At 36.5% G+C, this 18,220-nt stretch overlaps 1 protein-coding gene across 5 annotated transcripts in view; it reads right to left on the bottom strand.

Annotated features, from left to right (window-relative positions):
- LOC113106465 (myotubularin-related protein 13-like) overlaps positions 1-18,220 on the bottom strand; it is a 143,504-nt gene that overhangs the window by 106,235 nt on the left and 19,049 nt on the right. For all 5 annotated transcript variants that reach the window (XM_026268408.1, XM_026268405.1, XM_026268404.1 and 2 more), the window contains one exon: positions 10,794-10,879. In XM_026268408.1, coding sequence (XP_026124193.1) covers positions 10,794-10,796 — 3 coding nt within the window. In that variant the 5' untranslated portion in view covers positions 10,797-10,879. The remainder of the gene's footprint in view (positions 1-10,793; positions 10,880-18,220) is intronic.

The raw sequence follows: 18,220 nt of genomic DNA on the forward strand, positions 1-18,220 counted from the left end.
AGTGGCCATAGTTTTTTTTATGAAAAAGGGTTTCATTTATCTCTTTTTCTCCCTTTATGTGTGTGTGTGTTTAAATATATACACACAATAGACAGATAGATAAGACTTTTTAATTGTAATAATATTTCTAAATATTACAGTTTTTACTTTTTGGATCAAATAAATGCAGTCTAGAAAAGCCTAAAAGACATCTTTTTAAAACATAAAATAATTTAAAAGGTAATATGCGCATATATACTACAATATAATATTTCTGATCAAGTCACCACTGCTAAATAAATCAGGCTATTACCTGAAATGATCTAAAGACTTGTGGTGTATTTCAGCAGATTTCCTTTGTAAAATGCAAACATATTTAAAAAAATCTATACAGAGGAGTAGAAATAGTATGTTTTTCTTCAGGCTTACGAGATTACGGACATAATCCATTTGATGCAGTCAGTAAAAATAAAGCAGAGGATTCTGGGTTTATTTGCTGGAGACATAAAACACACATTGCAGCCAGCAGCAATATGGCCAACTGGCTTTAGGAGGTGCCAAGGGTCTATGTCCGCCTCAGTCCCAGCATGCTGGGGAAGGCAATGCTCATGCAGTCAGCACTGCCAAGTGGCTCGTGCTTTCGTGGGAGGTTAGATGAATGGGCCTTGTTGTTAGTTTAACAGGAACATTTTAGTCCATCATTCTGGCCATAATGCAAAAGCCTCCAAGCTCTGCCAGAGAATGAAGAGCAAATATCTCCAGAGACAGAGGTTAATGGCGAGCGATAATGGTGACAGTGACAAACAGGTAAAAGGGTAATGCTATCAGAAGAAGAAACCCATGCACAGCCTTGAGATGTTCAAGCATTCTGACTAACGTCAATGATCATCAGCCACCTGAAAAAGTAACTCTCAACCTCAGCCAGGTCAGGAGCTAAAATACATCCTCGATTTTGGTTTTTCACTAAGATTATTATTTTATTTATTTATAAAAAAAAAATCTAAGTATTTATCTCAATATGTTTCAGCCTTTTGACATTATTCACTATATACACTGATACATTTTTGTTTTTTTTGTTGCAGAAAAAACTGCTTACTGAATGAATTTACAGGATAAAGCATTCTCTCTACATTGTGAGTAAATTACTCACATATGCGACTAAATCTTCATTCTGGCGATTAAATGATGTCTAATAAATTCTCAGATTTTTACTCGCCAGTGTGTCTTTGGAAGCTAAGTATAAGTTAAGCACAGATATATTTTCACACGCGAACACTCTCTGACTGAGGGCTACAGAGTTTCACTCTCCGTCCGTCTTTATGCATGTGTAGCTCATGCACAAAGCTGACCTCATCCGTCATTCCCCCGGAACTGCTTCATTTACAGCTGTGAGCGCAAGCTAGATTCAAGTGATTATTACATTTTGAATATGGAATTTTTCTTACAAAAACACACAGATTCGCTACAGAAGGCCTTTGTTCATCCTCCAGAGCCGTGCAAGACACTTTTTCAATGGATGTGCTTTATATTAAACTTCTCATGGACCGATGGAGTACAACACCCGCTAAGTTGAATCAAACAGCTTGAAATGTCGAAGACAATTTTTTTTTAAACTCCAACCAAATTCATCTGAAAGTAGAAAGTCAAATACACCTAGGACGACTTCAGGGTGAGTAATTTATGGCTTAATTTTTCTTTATTATTTTTTTATTTTTTTTAAATAGTTTTCCATAAACCTAGCACATATCGAACCGTACCAAAACAGTGACTATAAAACAAACCAAACCATGAAAAAGTTGAACTGTTCCAATCCTAATCTTGGATAGCCTGAGGGTGAGTACATTTTCAGTAAATTTGTATTTTTGGTTTAAATATTCCTTTAAGCATCAAGTTATATTGTTGGGAAAAACACCCTAGAACAAAACAAAACTATGGTTGTCACGTAGATTAAAACATGTTTTAATCAAGCAGAATACAGCTAAATTCTAGGTATCACTGAACAAATTCATGTAAATATTTTCACAGTATTTTTATTAAATAGCAAGAATAATACACAGATGTAACAGATAACACTGACTAAAATAGTTTGCTATGTGGGGATTTCCATGAAAAATAAATTATTTATGGAACCAAATAATTGTCTTGAACTAATTCATTGGACAGTTTAAAAACTGTTTAGCTGAATCTGCCTTCTCTCAATTGTTGAATTGCTAATAAAAAAACAGAAGACACTGCTAAATATATCTTTATTAGTGCTTTCATATTTGCAAGTCGTGACACGAGGAACAGGCAAGATACCGTCATCAGACACAGTCTTTAAAAAACTTGGATACTGGATAAATCCTAAATATTTAACATAATCCAACTCAACTTCAGTACTTCTACTGTTTATTTTAAGCCCTCAAGCCCTTAAGCAAAAAAGAAAATGAATGAACAAAAGGCTCCATATGACTACCGCAATACATCATCTACAATTTATTCCAGTTTAATGACTATCAAAGGTCATCTCCGGCATGGAAGCTTTCTGGGATGCACCTGACCACACGCCATTAGCACTGGCACATATACAGTCATAAATTGAGCTTGTTTGGCAGCTAAGAGGTCTCATCTGAAGTATCCCATGTGAAAGACCAGGACACCCAATCTGATGTGACATTCTAAAACATACAAACTCATGACGCATTCAGAAATCAATCAAATTGACCTATTCAAGACAAAATGCATCTTTTCTTGAGCTCATAATAAAATGCAGCTGCAGCAGTGGACTGTGCACATGCTCTGGACTTATAAGTTTGGATCAAAAGGACCCAGGTCTGAGTACGAGCATATCAGTTTATATTCTTATTTCCTAAAAGAGGGTAAAAAGCCTAAAAATAAAAGAGCAAAACAAAAACATCATCATTATGTTCTCTATGAATGCATTTCCGATAACATTTTATTTTCAAGATAAAGAAGTCGAAAATGAGTTAAATGAGTCATTTTACAGGAGCACACACTATAGTCAAATGACCATGACATACAGCATTGAACTTGAAGCACAGAGGATTGTAAGGGGCTCTTCAGCCCTTATGATGTGACTAATATAGCTGCAGACTCTGAGTAAGAGCATGCTTGTGTGTGAAACAAACATCTGTGAATCAACATACTAAAATTATGATTTAGCCTGGTTTATTAATGCAATATTTTGATAAGAATGACAGTAAATGATTTGGAAACTCAAAGGCATTCAGCTACTACAAAATCTGCAACCTACCAATATCAAAGAGGAAAACCATGAAACAATGCCAGTCATTCCTTCGCTATCTGTGAGGGTTTAATAGTAAATTCATGTTACAATAAAGATTTGTGACATTTAACCATCACATTCCAAAGAACTTATAAACAAAAATTACCATGAACAGAGTCAAAACACAATATAATTGTGTAACACCTTTTTTTCCCCATAATTCAGAAAACATGAACTAAAGAGTATTAAAGGGGTCAAATAATGCTTTTTCCTTTCTCTTTGGAGTGTTACAAGCTCTTGGTGCATGAAGAAGATCTGTAAAGTTGCAAAGACTGAAGTCTCAAATCCAAAGAGATATTCTTTATAAAAGTTAAGACTAGAGCCCGACCGATATATCGGCCGGCCGATATTATCGGCCGATATGAGCTAATTGCATTTAAATCGGCATCGGCGTTTATAACGGCCGATGAAACATGAGAAACAGTCTCATATTCTTCACTCATGTTATGAGTGTTGCATAGTTTGCCCACCAGAGGGCGGTCTGCAGCTCCAGAGTTGCAACAGCGCCAGAAATCCACAAAGAAGAAAGCGATCAGCCAAGCCACCCAGGTGAGTCTGTCGTTCGTCATGTGAAATGATTGTAGATTTAGTTCATACACTGTATATAAAAACGGTGTGGTAGTTCTAGTTAACGGTCCTATCATTATCACTTCTAAATATTCTGTAACATCACTTACAGCAGCTAATGCATTGCTATATTAGATTAGCCACAAAGCTAATACCATGTTTATCAGTGGAAGAGCGCGAACGTTAATAAGAGGTCGAACTATAAAGTTAGCGTTTAGTGCTTATTCTATTGCGGTGTGTTTCCCACATAATGACCGCGTAATGGGCCTTTCACACAGGACGCGGTATGCACAGCGCTTGGCCGCTGGGTTTAGCGTTGCCCTTCAGATATAACGCGATTTGCCCTGCTCTGCGCTATGGCGTAGGCGGAGTTTTAAAAACTTTTAGCGGGAGCTCTTTCATAGTCTGTTGTTCCTCTTTTCGGTCAGCAGCAAACTGGTATCTGTCCCGTTGTAAGAAGCGAGCGATAGCGCTAGTCCTGCTGATGAGAATTAAGAGAGAAGCAAGGAAGAAGAGGCTACCCTCAGGCCCAGGGAACAATTTGGTGAATTCAGGCTGGTTACGTTACTCTAACGCTAATATAGCTTCCTTTTTAGCAGGCCCCTTAAATGCTTGCTATTAACTTGTTTGAAGGTGGTTCTTCTCAAAATTGACAGCGGTGTGTTCATGGCACTAACGTTAACCATTTTGATTCAGACTGCACAAAGAGAAGAGGAGAAGATATACGGGTCCGTTGTGAATGTGTCTGTGAGAGCAAATATAGTGTAGTTACAGTAACTACAGTAGGTGCGTCAGAAATGATTAAATCAGAGGGGACATGTAAATAAATGTGAGCTGAACAAGCGCTTTTTTCTTTTCTTTTTTTTTCTTACATATTGTTTCAAAGCAGCTTTACAGACATAACAGGAAAATGTTGAAATAATATTGTTAAATATAAGGAGGTTAATACCTATTGCTTGACAAATAAAAAAAAAATATATATATTTCTCATTTTTGCCTATGTAGGAGATCCCTGTTTATTATTATTATAATTCTAATGATGACATGAGTAATGATACATGGTGATATTATTAATACACATGCTTATTCTTTCTGTCTCTCTTTCTGCCCTACAGATGGCTGAAAAAGGTGAATGCTGTAGCAGCAAAGTGTGGGACTACTTCTGCAAATACTTTAACTTTAGTATTATAATTTATTTACAGTACACACACAGACTGTTAAAATCAGCTTCAACTGGAAGAAAGTAAAAGTGTTAAATGTTTAAAATCAGACTGTTTTTTGATCGTTAAATATATACTTTTGATGTGCAATTGTTTAGTGATTGAGACCGTAATCTAAGGCTTTTTTTTACATAAATCCCTTCTGGAAAATGGTTTATACAGCCCACATACATAGAACAGGCAGATATTTTGCCATTGAATGTTATGTAAGTGCAGCTTATAGGAAATGGGTCTAATATCCAGTTTATTTTCAAAATCAAAATATCGGCTTATAAATCGGCTCTTTTCAAGTTAATATCGCCATCGGCATCGGCCCCCAAAAATCCATATCGGTCGGGCTCTAGTTAAGACTCGTCCATGCCCTCCTAAAATGGCTCATTCAGACACGCCCCCACGTCTACATCACAATGTGGGAAGATTTGCAAAACCCCGTCCAAATGGTCACACAAAGAAAGAAGGCATTACTTTTATTCTTTTGTCACCGGCGCCATGTCATGGAGACGCTGTGTTTTGTTGTGAAAGCAACACGGAATCCATGTTGTTATGAATATGATAGTAAGAAATATTACGTGAGCAAGAGTGCTTGTGTACTGAATATCATCCCAGCTGTGATTCAGGTGCAGGTTATCACATTCCTGCTATAGTACGAGCAAAGCACAGTGTGTACTTGCAAAACTGTTTCATGTTAAACATGACAATGTTTTCCCTGCTAAAAGAGTTCTGTAATTTTTCATTTCCTGTCCACTAGCGAGCGAAACCCCACTCTGAGTGAGAAAACACTGACACTCTGATATTCAAAGCCATGTTCCTCACTCCAGCCAACCAGATCAGATCAGAATTAAGGACTATAACTGTTGAATACAGTAGTAAAATATCAAAGCAAGATGTATCTGCAAACAATTTATACCAGGACTCCACAGTAAGTGGCCAGTACAAGAGAGTTTTAAGGCAGTTAAAGAAAGCTTCAGTAAATAAAATGAAATAAACTAAAATAAATGTCACTTTTGCAAATGTATGACTCTTAGCCAAGTAAGCCAACTAACCTAAAGGTCCATTTAGGTGGATTTATGAAGACACTAAATGTTGACCTTTCCCTCTAACATTTAGTGTACATATATTACTGATTAATCCATCAGGGTTTGAACCCAGTTACACTCTTTGTGGGTCATAATTAATTTCTCAATCTCTTTGAGGCAATCAGAGAGCACCTGTGTCTTAACTGTGTGAGACCTATAACTAACCCAGCCAGTCACTGTTATTTATGGGTTGCCTGACTCTTATTTGTTGATAGCATTGCTCTAGTTGTGGACCATCTTTAGACAAGCCGTTTAATGTCCCCTCAAACTGTTCTGTACTGTCTTTCCAGTGTGATCTAAATGGAAAGCAGCAAGTGAATTTGCATAAAGCGAGCTGAACCTTCATGTGAGGCAGGGTTAAAAACAGCACGCAAGGAGAATAGCTGGAGAACTTCCTCCAAGATTGAAACCACCTTTGGAATGAGAGCTGTAAACATGATGGGGTGTTTTTCTATCCCTTTATACTAGGAACATTCCTCATCTGTGGCTATTTAGTTTGCTGGGGGTTGTTGTGGTAAAGAAAGAATTTCTGCTGTTCCAAAACTAAAAACAGTCAAATCTGTAGAAATCTGCAAATAATAACAATTTGCATACCAAGACGAAAATCCAAATTGCCCGGCTGGTATATTAAAAACAATATTCAATGAAACTACAAAAGACGGGACTGAAGCCATTTCATTTTCATGTGCTGGGGATGCTGGGGACACTTAACCCCAGCAATGTGTTTTTATGAGTTTGTTATTTTCATTATTTAACAATCAGTCCAAAATAAACGACTGAGTACGAATCCCACACAAACAGACTAAACGGATCCGCCATGCAATTTGACAGAAATGTGATTTTCGACAAAATAAAGACGCAAATTTGTAACGCTATAAAGGATTCCGGTCAACATATTTGTGTTCTCTGCTATTAACAGTTACAGATGCTTATTTGCAACTGCGTGTTTGCATCTAAAGACTAGATAAAAGTGTACGTGAGTACCGTAAAAGAATCTTAGACCACATGAATGAGCCAGAAACACAAGGTCGGGTCAGAGCATAAGAAACACATTGGGCAGGGAGATCAGTAGAAACATGTGCACATACTGATAGGTTTGAGTAAACTGATGGAGCAGAAACTATGCTCAGGGGTCTTCCACATGTTGCTGAATGCTTCGGAGATGATGCTGTGTAGATTAACCCAAGCCATGTTTCCTGAAACTCAGCAAAACACTCTTCTGGTTGGATTCTGCAGTCTGCTGGGAGTACTGGCACACCCAATGACTAACAAGAAGTGACATACATACAGCTCTGGTCTATTTTTATACGATAAATCGCCCACGCTATGCACTGTGCTGTACCCGCAGTGTTCAAAGAGATGTGAATGTGTTTGATGAATGTTGTTCTAGAGCGCTTACTCAAAAACATCACACGTGATGAGAAAATGGAAAAACACCATCGCAATTAATCTTACATAAAACCACTAATAACCTTTCAATGTGAATAATACACTACAATGCAAACTATTAAAATAACAACATGTGCCAGTGCTAAAGATGTTCAAAATATGTTTAACATGTATAACAATAATAGTACTGCTTAACTAATAGAAACTGGTACTCAAACCTGGCTCTTCACATCTAGTTCACTTAGAGATGTCCACAAAAATAAACAGTTTGAGTTCAAGCTGATTCTGGAATGCTTTTGGTGAGAATACAATCTAATAGTGCTAGGTATTGACACAGATGTTATGATTCAATTTGATTCCAGTTCATAAGCTCTCGATTCGATTTAATTTAATATCAATTCATTTGGATATATATATATATATATATATATATATATATATATATATATATATATATATATATATATATATATATATATATATATATATATATGGTACATTAAACTAACCCGTCAGCTGATACATTACTATAATACTATAAGTTAGGGCTGCACAATAAATCATGCACAATAAATATTTTAATTGTGATCATGATTTCTGCTTTCCTCGATTTAAGCATAATCATATACAATATTTGCCCACTGGTTATATATCCTAAGAATGTTACATTTTATTTACTTATTTGGCATGGGTAACAAGCCACCACAAGCTTTCATAGTTGTGGTGACCAAATGACAACAGTTTAAATCCTGCCCATCAGAGATTTTCTCTTAAATCATTACATTTTTTTTTCAAGTGGTTTTACTTAATCTTCCCAACCTGGAAACCATGCACACATACTCTCTCTCTCTACATAATTTGCTACGGAGCTGAAAACACCAGCAAAATGTAAACTGGAGTTTAGTACTTTAGAAGTTGAAAAACACATCAGCTGAAAACAGCACAGACTGAAAGATCTATCTTGGAATTTTGGTTTATCAAAATGTTTAATCAATATTGCCAACCAAGCCCTACAATCTATGCTATAGTTGAGCAAAGAACCAATATCCCTGTTAGTGTCTAGCAATGAGATAAACCAGTAACATAAATGTAACAATGTGACTTTTAAAAGCAAATGTTGGTTTGTGATTTCAATTTGAAATGTAACTCTGACCCTTTGACCATGATCACTGGTGCCAGACTTGGTGGTTCCAACATCTACAACAATCTCTACAAAGAAATGGTGCATCAAATAAACAGAAAAATCCAGTGAATGACAAGCTGCCCCAGTTGACACAAAGAACACTGATACTTAATATAAACACTTTACAACTGCTGAAGGACATTCCCTATACTTGCAGGAACTGTATGAAGTCATTGAGTCTGTATTGAATAAAACCCCTATGGAATGTTTTCAGTGCTTCTCAATACAAGCCTTCAGATATACAAGCAGTTCTTGAGGAAAAGGACCTTCATTGTGTTACACCAAATAATGTGGCTGCTCAAACCACGGAAATGGAGTAAAATCCAATTCCACTGTCTCTGACAGACAAAACAACCACCATTCCTGGAGTGGGGAAAAGATCATGTCCTCTAAGAATCACAAACATAAATCAGTAAGAATTCATCTGAGCCTGGGACCGACTCGGATTGTGTAACCTGTTGGCTGACCAGAGACTCAACCACCTGCTGGAAAATAGTTAGCCGATTTCTAGATGACTGTCTAGATTGCGGTCTCTAGAGATTCAGAATCAGTGGGAGACGGTGCTGACGACCATATCTCAGCAGGTGAGCATAAACAGCCAAAATGAGTAACTGACTGACTCAAAATCAGTCCTCGCCATGAACAATGAGCCTCTTCTCACAATAAAATAGCCAATGTCCTAGACTGATCTGATACAGACTTTTCTACGAGCAAATACGAAGCCAAATATCATAAATACAGTCGTTATCCAAAGATATTGTGTAACCAAGCATATTTCTTTGGTTCACTTACACTTTAAATGACTAATAAAACAAGAAATCAGAGGGAGCACAGCCTGTGTTTGGCTCAATGACAAATAATAGTGTCTACAACGTGCCAAAACGCATGTGTCAGGTTCTCAGAAATGTCCTCTTTGTGTTCATGGTGGTTCATAAAGATCTGTTTAATAACTCTAAAAATGTCATGTAGTGTCACCGTCGATTAAAAGGTAAAAACATATTTTTTCCCTATACACTGAATATGTCAGTGTCCACATCTTATTCAAAACATTTTTGAAAGTATTATGAAATATAATTCATATCATTCTGGGAAGTCGTGCCACATGACATTTTACAGCCATGTCATGAAAAGGACAAACTATCTGATATTTTAAGAGACTTACTGAACTTGACACACAGTCTTGAGATTCTACAGGGGTTATCTGTATTCTATCACACTATCCCTGCATGTTTTTACACTTTCAATGCAACAAATTCATTTTTTATAAAATAATCAGTGCCAGTCATTTCCGATTGAAAATCGAATTGCTCTTCTTCTTTTTTTCCTCACCTTTTTGAGATATCAGTGTCTCAAAATGTTAAAATATCATAATGAATCTTCATTCAGAAATTAAAAGCAAGCTCATCAGAAGATGTGTATTTTATATTACAGTTGAATCTTTAATCCTATGATTTCATGCTAAGGTCAATATTGACACATTACGCCTTGATAAACATGTAAACAAACAGTTAACCAGGCCACAACCCAACAGCTTAAGATGGACATTTATAGCTTCTTTACTCAAGAACCAGGACAACTTTAAAGCCAATGCTAAGGAGATGTACAACATGTTCTTCTTCAGCTCAGATAAGCAAATATTTGGTCCAGCGTTAAGTTGATTTGTGTCTGTTAATTGGGCCAGAGTGTGTAGAGCGATAGATCGGACAGAAGCACAGCAAAGCATTTCTGCACACCATTTAAGAAATGGACAGGACATGGGCTTGGAATTCTCCAATTAGAGCAAATAGAGGCAACTGGCATAAACCTTTAAGTAAACAATGATTATGCATTTGTTGACAAAAGGAAAGGCTGATACCAGAACTACATGAGTTTCCAAGTATGTGGGCAGATGTATTAACAGACTTCAGGAACTTTGAGGAAAACAAAGAAGTAAAAAAAAAAAAAAAAAACATAACTGGGGAAAACAAAGACGTAGAATATACACATTCTTTTTCCATTCAGCTACTTCCAGAAGGCAGCTGTTTATGAATAAATGGCTTGAGTCTACTTTTGGGTTTCTGTTTTCAGAAAACAGAACAAAAATGACTCCTTACCATCTCCACACCCTGGGGAAATGCCGTGCCATCCCAGTCCTTTTTGGGGAAGCGCTGAATGATCTTGCCACATCCTTCACCAGATCCTAAAATTTATAGAGAAAAAAAAAAGAAAGAGCATTAACTGAAATGTGCAATTTTATTATTACATTTTCAAAACAGCATGAACGGTAGTATGGGGCATATCAGGACAATCCTGAACATAAAAAAAAATAAAAAAATGCTAAGCGTGATCACAATTCCAGGTTTCCTAACTGGCACAATTACTCATGCATTCCTTTTGGTCTTTCTGGCATCCAAAACCATCTTTCCTGGCCCTTTTTTTTTTGATGACAAAGAAAGCATTGTATGCACAGGGCCAAGAGGGTTTTGTCAATTAACATTTACTAGTGTAAACATTGTAATGAGACAATACCAGTCCTTATGGACACAACCAAAACTAGAGAATGCACCACATTTTAATGGAATAGTTTCTAAGAAGTTAAAGCCACTGGGCCTTTAACAGAAAACTTTAAGGCTTCATATCTTAACACAGATGTGGAGTAAAGAAGACATTATCAAATACTCCGTTAGAAAAATGTGCTAGATATCATTCTTCTTTGCTTATCTGGAGAATACATCACTGCCTGTGTTTTTGATAATATCTGGAACAGGGAATTGGAACCTGGAGTATACACTGGGTCAGGGGACGTTGGATATCATTACAGTTTATCAGAATGTGAGTTTGGAAAGACCATTGACAGTATATTATTACAGATAGACAAAACAGGCCAGATATGTACTGGACGAATGCATTGCTGGATTGTCACATTTTTGGAGTAAATGACTTATCAGATGACAGACAACTTCATAAAGATATTGCTCTTGGAATTGGGATGTTAAAATTTGAGAAAATACATTTTGACTGTTTGGGGAAATGTTTGCCAAGATGTGCAAATGTGTGTATAGGTGAGATATTGAATCCTAGTGTGAAATGACGTAAATGGACAGTTCACCCAAAAATGAAAATTCTCTCATCATTTACTCACCCTCATTCCGTTCCAAACCTGTATGAATTTTGTTCTGTGAAACACAACAGATATTTTGGAAAACGTCACACTGTTTTTTTGTGAATACAACTAGAGTGTGGACTATAGTCAGTGTGGTCCAATGAGGGTGAGTAAATCCTCACTTTTGCATAAACTGTTTAAAAAAATTAAATTAAAATCTTCTCTTTGATACAATCATATATTCATTTGAAACAGACGTGTTGCTTTTTTCTATGAAAACAGTAGTGCTGACAGTCAACCTGCATCTAGATAAAATCATAGCTTTAAAAGTCAAAACATGGGCTTGAGCTACACTAAACACACTAAGCACCTCTCATGGGTTTATGTGGACCGTGCAGAAAGATACAAGCTGTTTTGATTCGCAGGGTCTCTGGTTCCAGTGTAATACTCTGCAATATCATCAAACACTTGATCTGCCAAAGAGATAGATTATGGATTAGGGATATACCTTCATATACAGATTTAGCAATATAAAACGACTATAATAGACCTAAGCATATAATAAAGGTAACACTTTATTATAGGGACCAACTCTCACTATTATTAATATATTGGCTGTTTATTAGTATTTATAAAGCACATATTCTGCATGAACATAATCTAAATCACAAATCTTATACAATACCTAAATTTAACAACTACCTTACTAACTATTACTAAGCATTTTATTAAGCGTATTAAAATTAGTAGTTTACTGAGGCAAAAGTCATTGTTAATGGTTTGTTAATAACGAGAATTGAACTGTATGACCTGTATGACTTTCTTTTATCTACTGGAACAGAAATTATATTTTTCAAAAGGTTTTCAGTATCTTTTTCATCCAATGAAAGTCAAAGTATTATCATGTACACACTTTATATAATGTGAATCTTACTGAATACCCTGTGAAGTCCAGAACAGTAGCTTTGATGTTGTGCTATCAGTATTTACAGGCATAGAGAAACTATCAATCTTTGAGCTGGCAAGTTTCAGCCAATCAGCACTTGGGAAATCCTCCCATTCCACAACATTTTACTCTAATTAGTTCATATTTCCCTCACCATTCATCACTGCATGACCTTAACATTAAACGTAACGGCCGTGTCCTGATTCTGAACCCCACAACAGAACAGAGACACACGATAGTAAGTTATCCACTCTCAAAAACATCCTGGGAGAAACACTGTCAAACGGTATTTTCCACTCCATATCTCATGCTGAAAACTTGTTTAAAGAACATTTCAAACAACTGAAGTCTTAAGCAACAGTCATGACACAAACATCAAACTCAGCTAACGGAGTAAAATCTGGTCCTGACTTGTGCGTATCTGCACTACGACCTGAAAACACATCCTACAGCAAAGAACAACACATTCAAATCTTGTCGTGAGGTGTGGTTCTACTTTGCGTTGGAGGAAAGTCAAAACAATGATTCAGTATCCAAAACTGGAGTCAGATATTTACACAAACAACTAAAATGTTCTCAATCATATTTTAAATTTTTCTGAACAAAACCTAAGTGGTGCTTGAACATGCCGGCACAATGCCGAGGTGCTGTAGATGGCTGCAAGGGCATTGCTATGTAATTTCTACATCATTTGTAGCAATTTTTAGCATAATGTTATTGCTAGGGTGTTCTAGATGGCTGCTGCAAGCTGTTGCTGATGGAAAGCAGACAAGGCTTTGCAATGTATAGCTGTTTTTATTTTGTATAATTTCTTTGCTTATCAGAAAACATCATTCTGATTGGTCAACTATCTCATTCTGTTGTCAAATACTTGAGTATATTGTATATTTGGTCTATAATGTACAGTCAGCCAATCATTATTGCAGATAAAAACTGTTGTAGTATTATTTTGTTATTATGACTAGTACGTTGCATTTTGAGGGAAAAATAATTATTTATTAATATATTTGATATATTTTACATATACAAGTATGCCTCTTGACTTTTTATTAATAAAATAGCCTAAATGCTAGATCGCTACATGATACAGGTGCTGTTCATATAATTAGAATATCATCCAAAAGTTGATTGATTTCACTGATTCCATTCAAAAAGTGAAACTTGTATATTATATTCATTCATTACACACAGACTGATATATTTCAAATGTTTATTAATTTTAAATTTGATGATTATAATTGACAACTAAGGAAAAAAATTAAAGACACCTGGTGCCACAATGTAATCAACTAATTAACTCACCAGTAAAGGTCTTTAAATATCTCTCAGTCTAGTTCTGTAGGCTACACAATCATGGGGAAGACTGTTGACTTGACATTGTCCAAAAGAGGACCAAGACTCACTCTTGAACAACAGACAGCATCAGAAGCATCTAAAGACAAAAAGGACTGGACTGCTGCTGAGTGGTCCAAAGTTATGTTCTCTGATAGTAGTAAATTTTGCATTTCCTTTGGAAATCAGGGTCCCAGAGTCTGGAGGAAGAGAGGAGAGGCACACAATCCACGTTGCTTGAGGTCCAGTGTAAAGTTTCCACAGTCAGTGATGGTTTGGGGTGCCATGTCATCTGCTGGTGTTGGTCCACTGTGTTTTCTGAGGTCCAAGGTCAACACAGCCATATACCAGGAAGTTTTTGAGCACTTCATGCTTCCTGCTGCTGACCAACTTTATGGAGATGCAGATTTCATTTTCCAGCAGGACTTGGCACCTGCACACAGTGTAAAAGCTACCAGTACCTGGTTTAAGGACCATGGTATCGCTGTTCTTAATTAACCAGCAAACTCGCCTGGCCTTAACCCCATAGAAAATCTATGGGGTATTGTGAAGAGGATGATGTGATATGCCAGACCCAAGAATGCAGAAGAACTGAAGGCCGCTATCAGAGCAACCTGGGATCTCATAACACCTGAGCAGTGCCACAGACTGATCGACTCCATGCCACGCTCCATTGCTGCAGGAATTTAGGAAAAGGAGCCCCAACTAAGTATTGAGTGTTGTACATGCTCATACTTTTTCATGTTCATACTTTTCAGTTGGCCAAGATTTCTAAAAATCCTTTCTTTGTATTGGTCTTAATTAATATTCTAATTTTCTGAGATGCTGAATTTGGAAATTTTCCTTAGTTGTCAGTTATAATCATCAAAATGAAAAGAAATAAACATTTGAAATACATCAGTCTGTGTGTAATGAATGAATATAATATACATGTTTCACTTTTTGAATGGAATCAGTGAAATAAATCAACTTTTTGATGATATTCTAATAATATGACCAGCACCTGTATTCCTTAGCAACTAGGTGGCAAATTAGCTGTTTTTGAAATACAGCTTCTTTAGAGACGTGCAGATGCAGACTTACACTGTCATTTCTCTCTCTCTCTCTCTTAATTAGTAATTAAATTAAATAATACTATAATTCCAACAAATAAATGTGATCCACAATATTTCATCTCTGTGTCTGAGTTGAAGCAGGCATAATGCTAGCGCTAACGAGCCATAACCATAATGTTTACCCTTCCGGTCAAATATTGTGCTGCAAACATCATTGACGGCTTTAACTTGTCAATACTGCCAAATGACTAAGGTATAAGTTGGATTCATGGCTAGCTGTGCATTAAACAATATTAATGCACTTCTAGGCCTCCATGTCGTGCATTAAAATCATTTGATGCACAGCTGCCAATCCATTAGCCCTTATATATGGCATTTGTTTCCCAGTTGCACTCGCATCCCAAAAAGGCAAACCACCAAGGTACCTCCTACAATGCAATTGTATGATATTTTGGCTCATTAAACTAATTTGATAACAGAAAATAAAAAAAGACACACCTTACCTCAAAACTTTGCTTTTTTGTGGAGTTATAATGAAAGTGAAAGTGACGTGACACATGGCCAAGTATGGTGACCCATACTCAGAATTCGTGCTCTGCTTTTAACCCATCCAAAGTGCACACACACAGAGCAGTGATAACACACACACCCGGAGCAGTGGGCAGCCATTTATGCTGCGGTGCCCTGGGAGCAGTTGGGGGTTCGTTGACGGCCCGAGACTCAAACCCACAACCCTTTTTAATTGCGAGTCCAACTCTCTAACCATAAGGCCACGACTCCCCCAAATGATAGCATATTCCTTTGCCTATCTTGTTTTTTGGACAGCATTGTGAAGGCAGATTGTGGGATGACTCACACTTTGGGTTAAGGGTTGGTTCAAGTAGAGAAAATTTAAGAAATCCAAAGACACTGTCCAAAAATAAATCATTTTCATATACAAACAATTGCATTATTAAAACTCCTGATTTATTGCTACAATTCTCATTCACTGGAAAACTGTAATCCATCTTCAGGCATTCAGATCTAGATCAGACAGTACAGACGGCTGAAAAGTAGGGAGCTGGCTTCTCTTTGCGTCACCACCACGTTAACATCTAACCTGAACTGGCTCATCACACAGGTGTGCAGGGGAGACAAAACGCATCCCATCTGTGCTGGGCTTTGGAAAAATTCTGATGCCACTGTTCTGCACTATATCAGTTATGTAAAGCAATTATTTTGCTTCATAAAACAAGTGAGTGTTTTTCCCACAAAGTCATCCCACAAATGGCCTTCACAATGCTGTCCAAAAAACAAGATAGGCAAAGGAATATGCTATCATTTGCATGGTAAAGGGTATGAAAGATTTGCAAATTTGTGATGTCAAAACATCCAGATTCCAGGAAGTACGCCAGTAGACCAGAGCAGCTGCGTAACTGAAAAATAAATGTCCTGAGCAAAATGTAACTCATAGGGTTTTCCAAAGAGTTGATGCGCCAGAAACGAATACAACAAATAGCAAAATGATAAGTGTAATTTATTTTGGCTGTCTGAAGTCAACCACACCACCGGGTGCTCAGAACAAAGGTGCAAAGCAGTTCAGCATCAAAGATCTTCAAGCTCTTGTGGATGATCGTATTGTGACGTCTTATTGCAATTGGTTTAACAAAATTGCATAGAATGAAACATGGTTAACAATGTCTGAGAGTTTGGGTAGAGGTCATCCAATCCAAACCGCTTTGATATTTCCATATTATCACTTATCAGGAAACTGAAAGTGATCAATCCAAGTTCATCAACAGTTCATCAGTGTAACCTTTCACCAGCTTCAGTGAGAAACAATGAGCCGTTTAAAGCAAGCAAATCATTTGACAAATTCAATCATCTTTGTTTTTCCATTTTCAAAGAACTTCGAAGATACTTGCGTAAATTTTTTCTGTCAAGAACATTTTGTCTGCTATGATAAATATCTTAATGGAGAATCCAAATGATCTATTCTAGGCCAAAACTGCAATCTCCTATTGCAAAACAGCCTAGTTGAAGAGAAAAAAAAAATTCACTTCCGTGACACAATTCCAGTCGATATCACCACCTTATCTTTCCATGAAACAATCAGCCCTGAAATCAACATCCTATTATCCACAAAATGTTAATAGAGGTGTTAAAATGAGATCAGTCGTAATAAACTTCAAAGATTTATATGGCCTGCAGTGCCAATTGGGTTTTCCACTGTCCAGTAGCAGCAAAACATTTCCTCTGTACATCAGAAGTGCCATCTCTAACCACAAAGCACTCATTTATGCTAGTAACGTTAGAATAGACTTCGCAGGTATTTGTGATTTTGTCGGGAACTGACTCTTTCATTTAAAAGGATATCATATCAGGAAGCAGATACCAATAACAAAACAGACATAGAAATGAAGAGTGTCCCTATTGGATAATGCTATGGATAAAAAGCTTATTTTAATGACAAATAACCAGTCATGGAGATAATATTCTCCAAACACAGATTCCGATTCGGTGAGCAATGACAAATCTAAATGATTAAACAGATAAAAGAAATAACTTTAAAAATACAGGGAACTTACAAAAATTAAGTTCACTGAAAGTATGTTTTTTTTTTTTTATGCATAAAAGACTTTCACACAATAATACCAGTAAACTGCTGTAAAATTATCAGAATGACTTTACCAGTAAATTCAAAAATGCATTGCTCACAGATAAGAACACTCCATTTTTTTCTGGTAAAGGACCATTTACACATCCATTTCAAAATACAGGTAAATTCTGTAACTTCATTCATCAGAAATGATCTCTTATTCCAGAATTCCTGCTATTTATTGGTAATGTTACAACTTCCTTACTGCTAAATTGCTGTAACGAATTTACCGGTATTTTTTAAAAGGGCCTGTTTATACATGATTGCTTTACTGTAATTTACGAGTAAAGACTATATGTGTGAAAGCAGATAATGATACATTTGCATCAACAGTCTACTCATGCAGCATTTGTCATATGTTACGTTTTAGTAAAAAAATTATAAACAATTTAAAGCACTAACACAGGTGATTTAAAGTGATAGTTCAACAAAAAATTTAATCCTGTCATTTACTCACTAAAGGATGA

This window comes from Carassius auratus, chromosome 7 (assembly GCF_003368295.1).
Source record: "Carassius auratus strain Wakin chromosome 7, ASM336829v1, whole genome shotgun sequence".
NCBI lineage: Eukaryota > Metazoa > Chordata > Actinopteri > Cypriniformes > Cyprinidae > Carassius > Carassius auratus.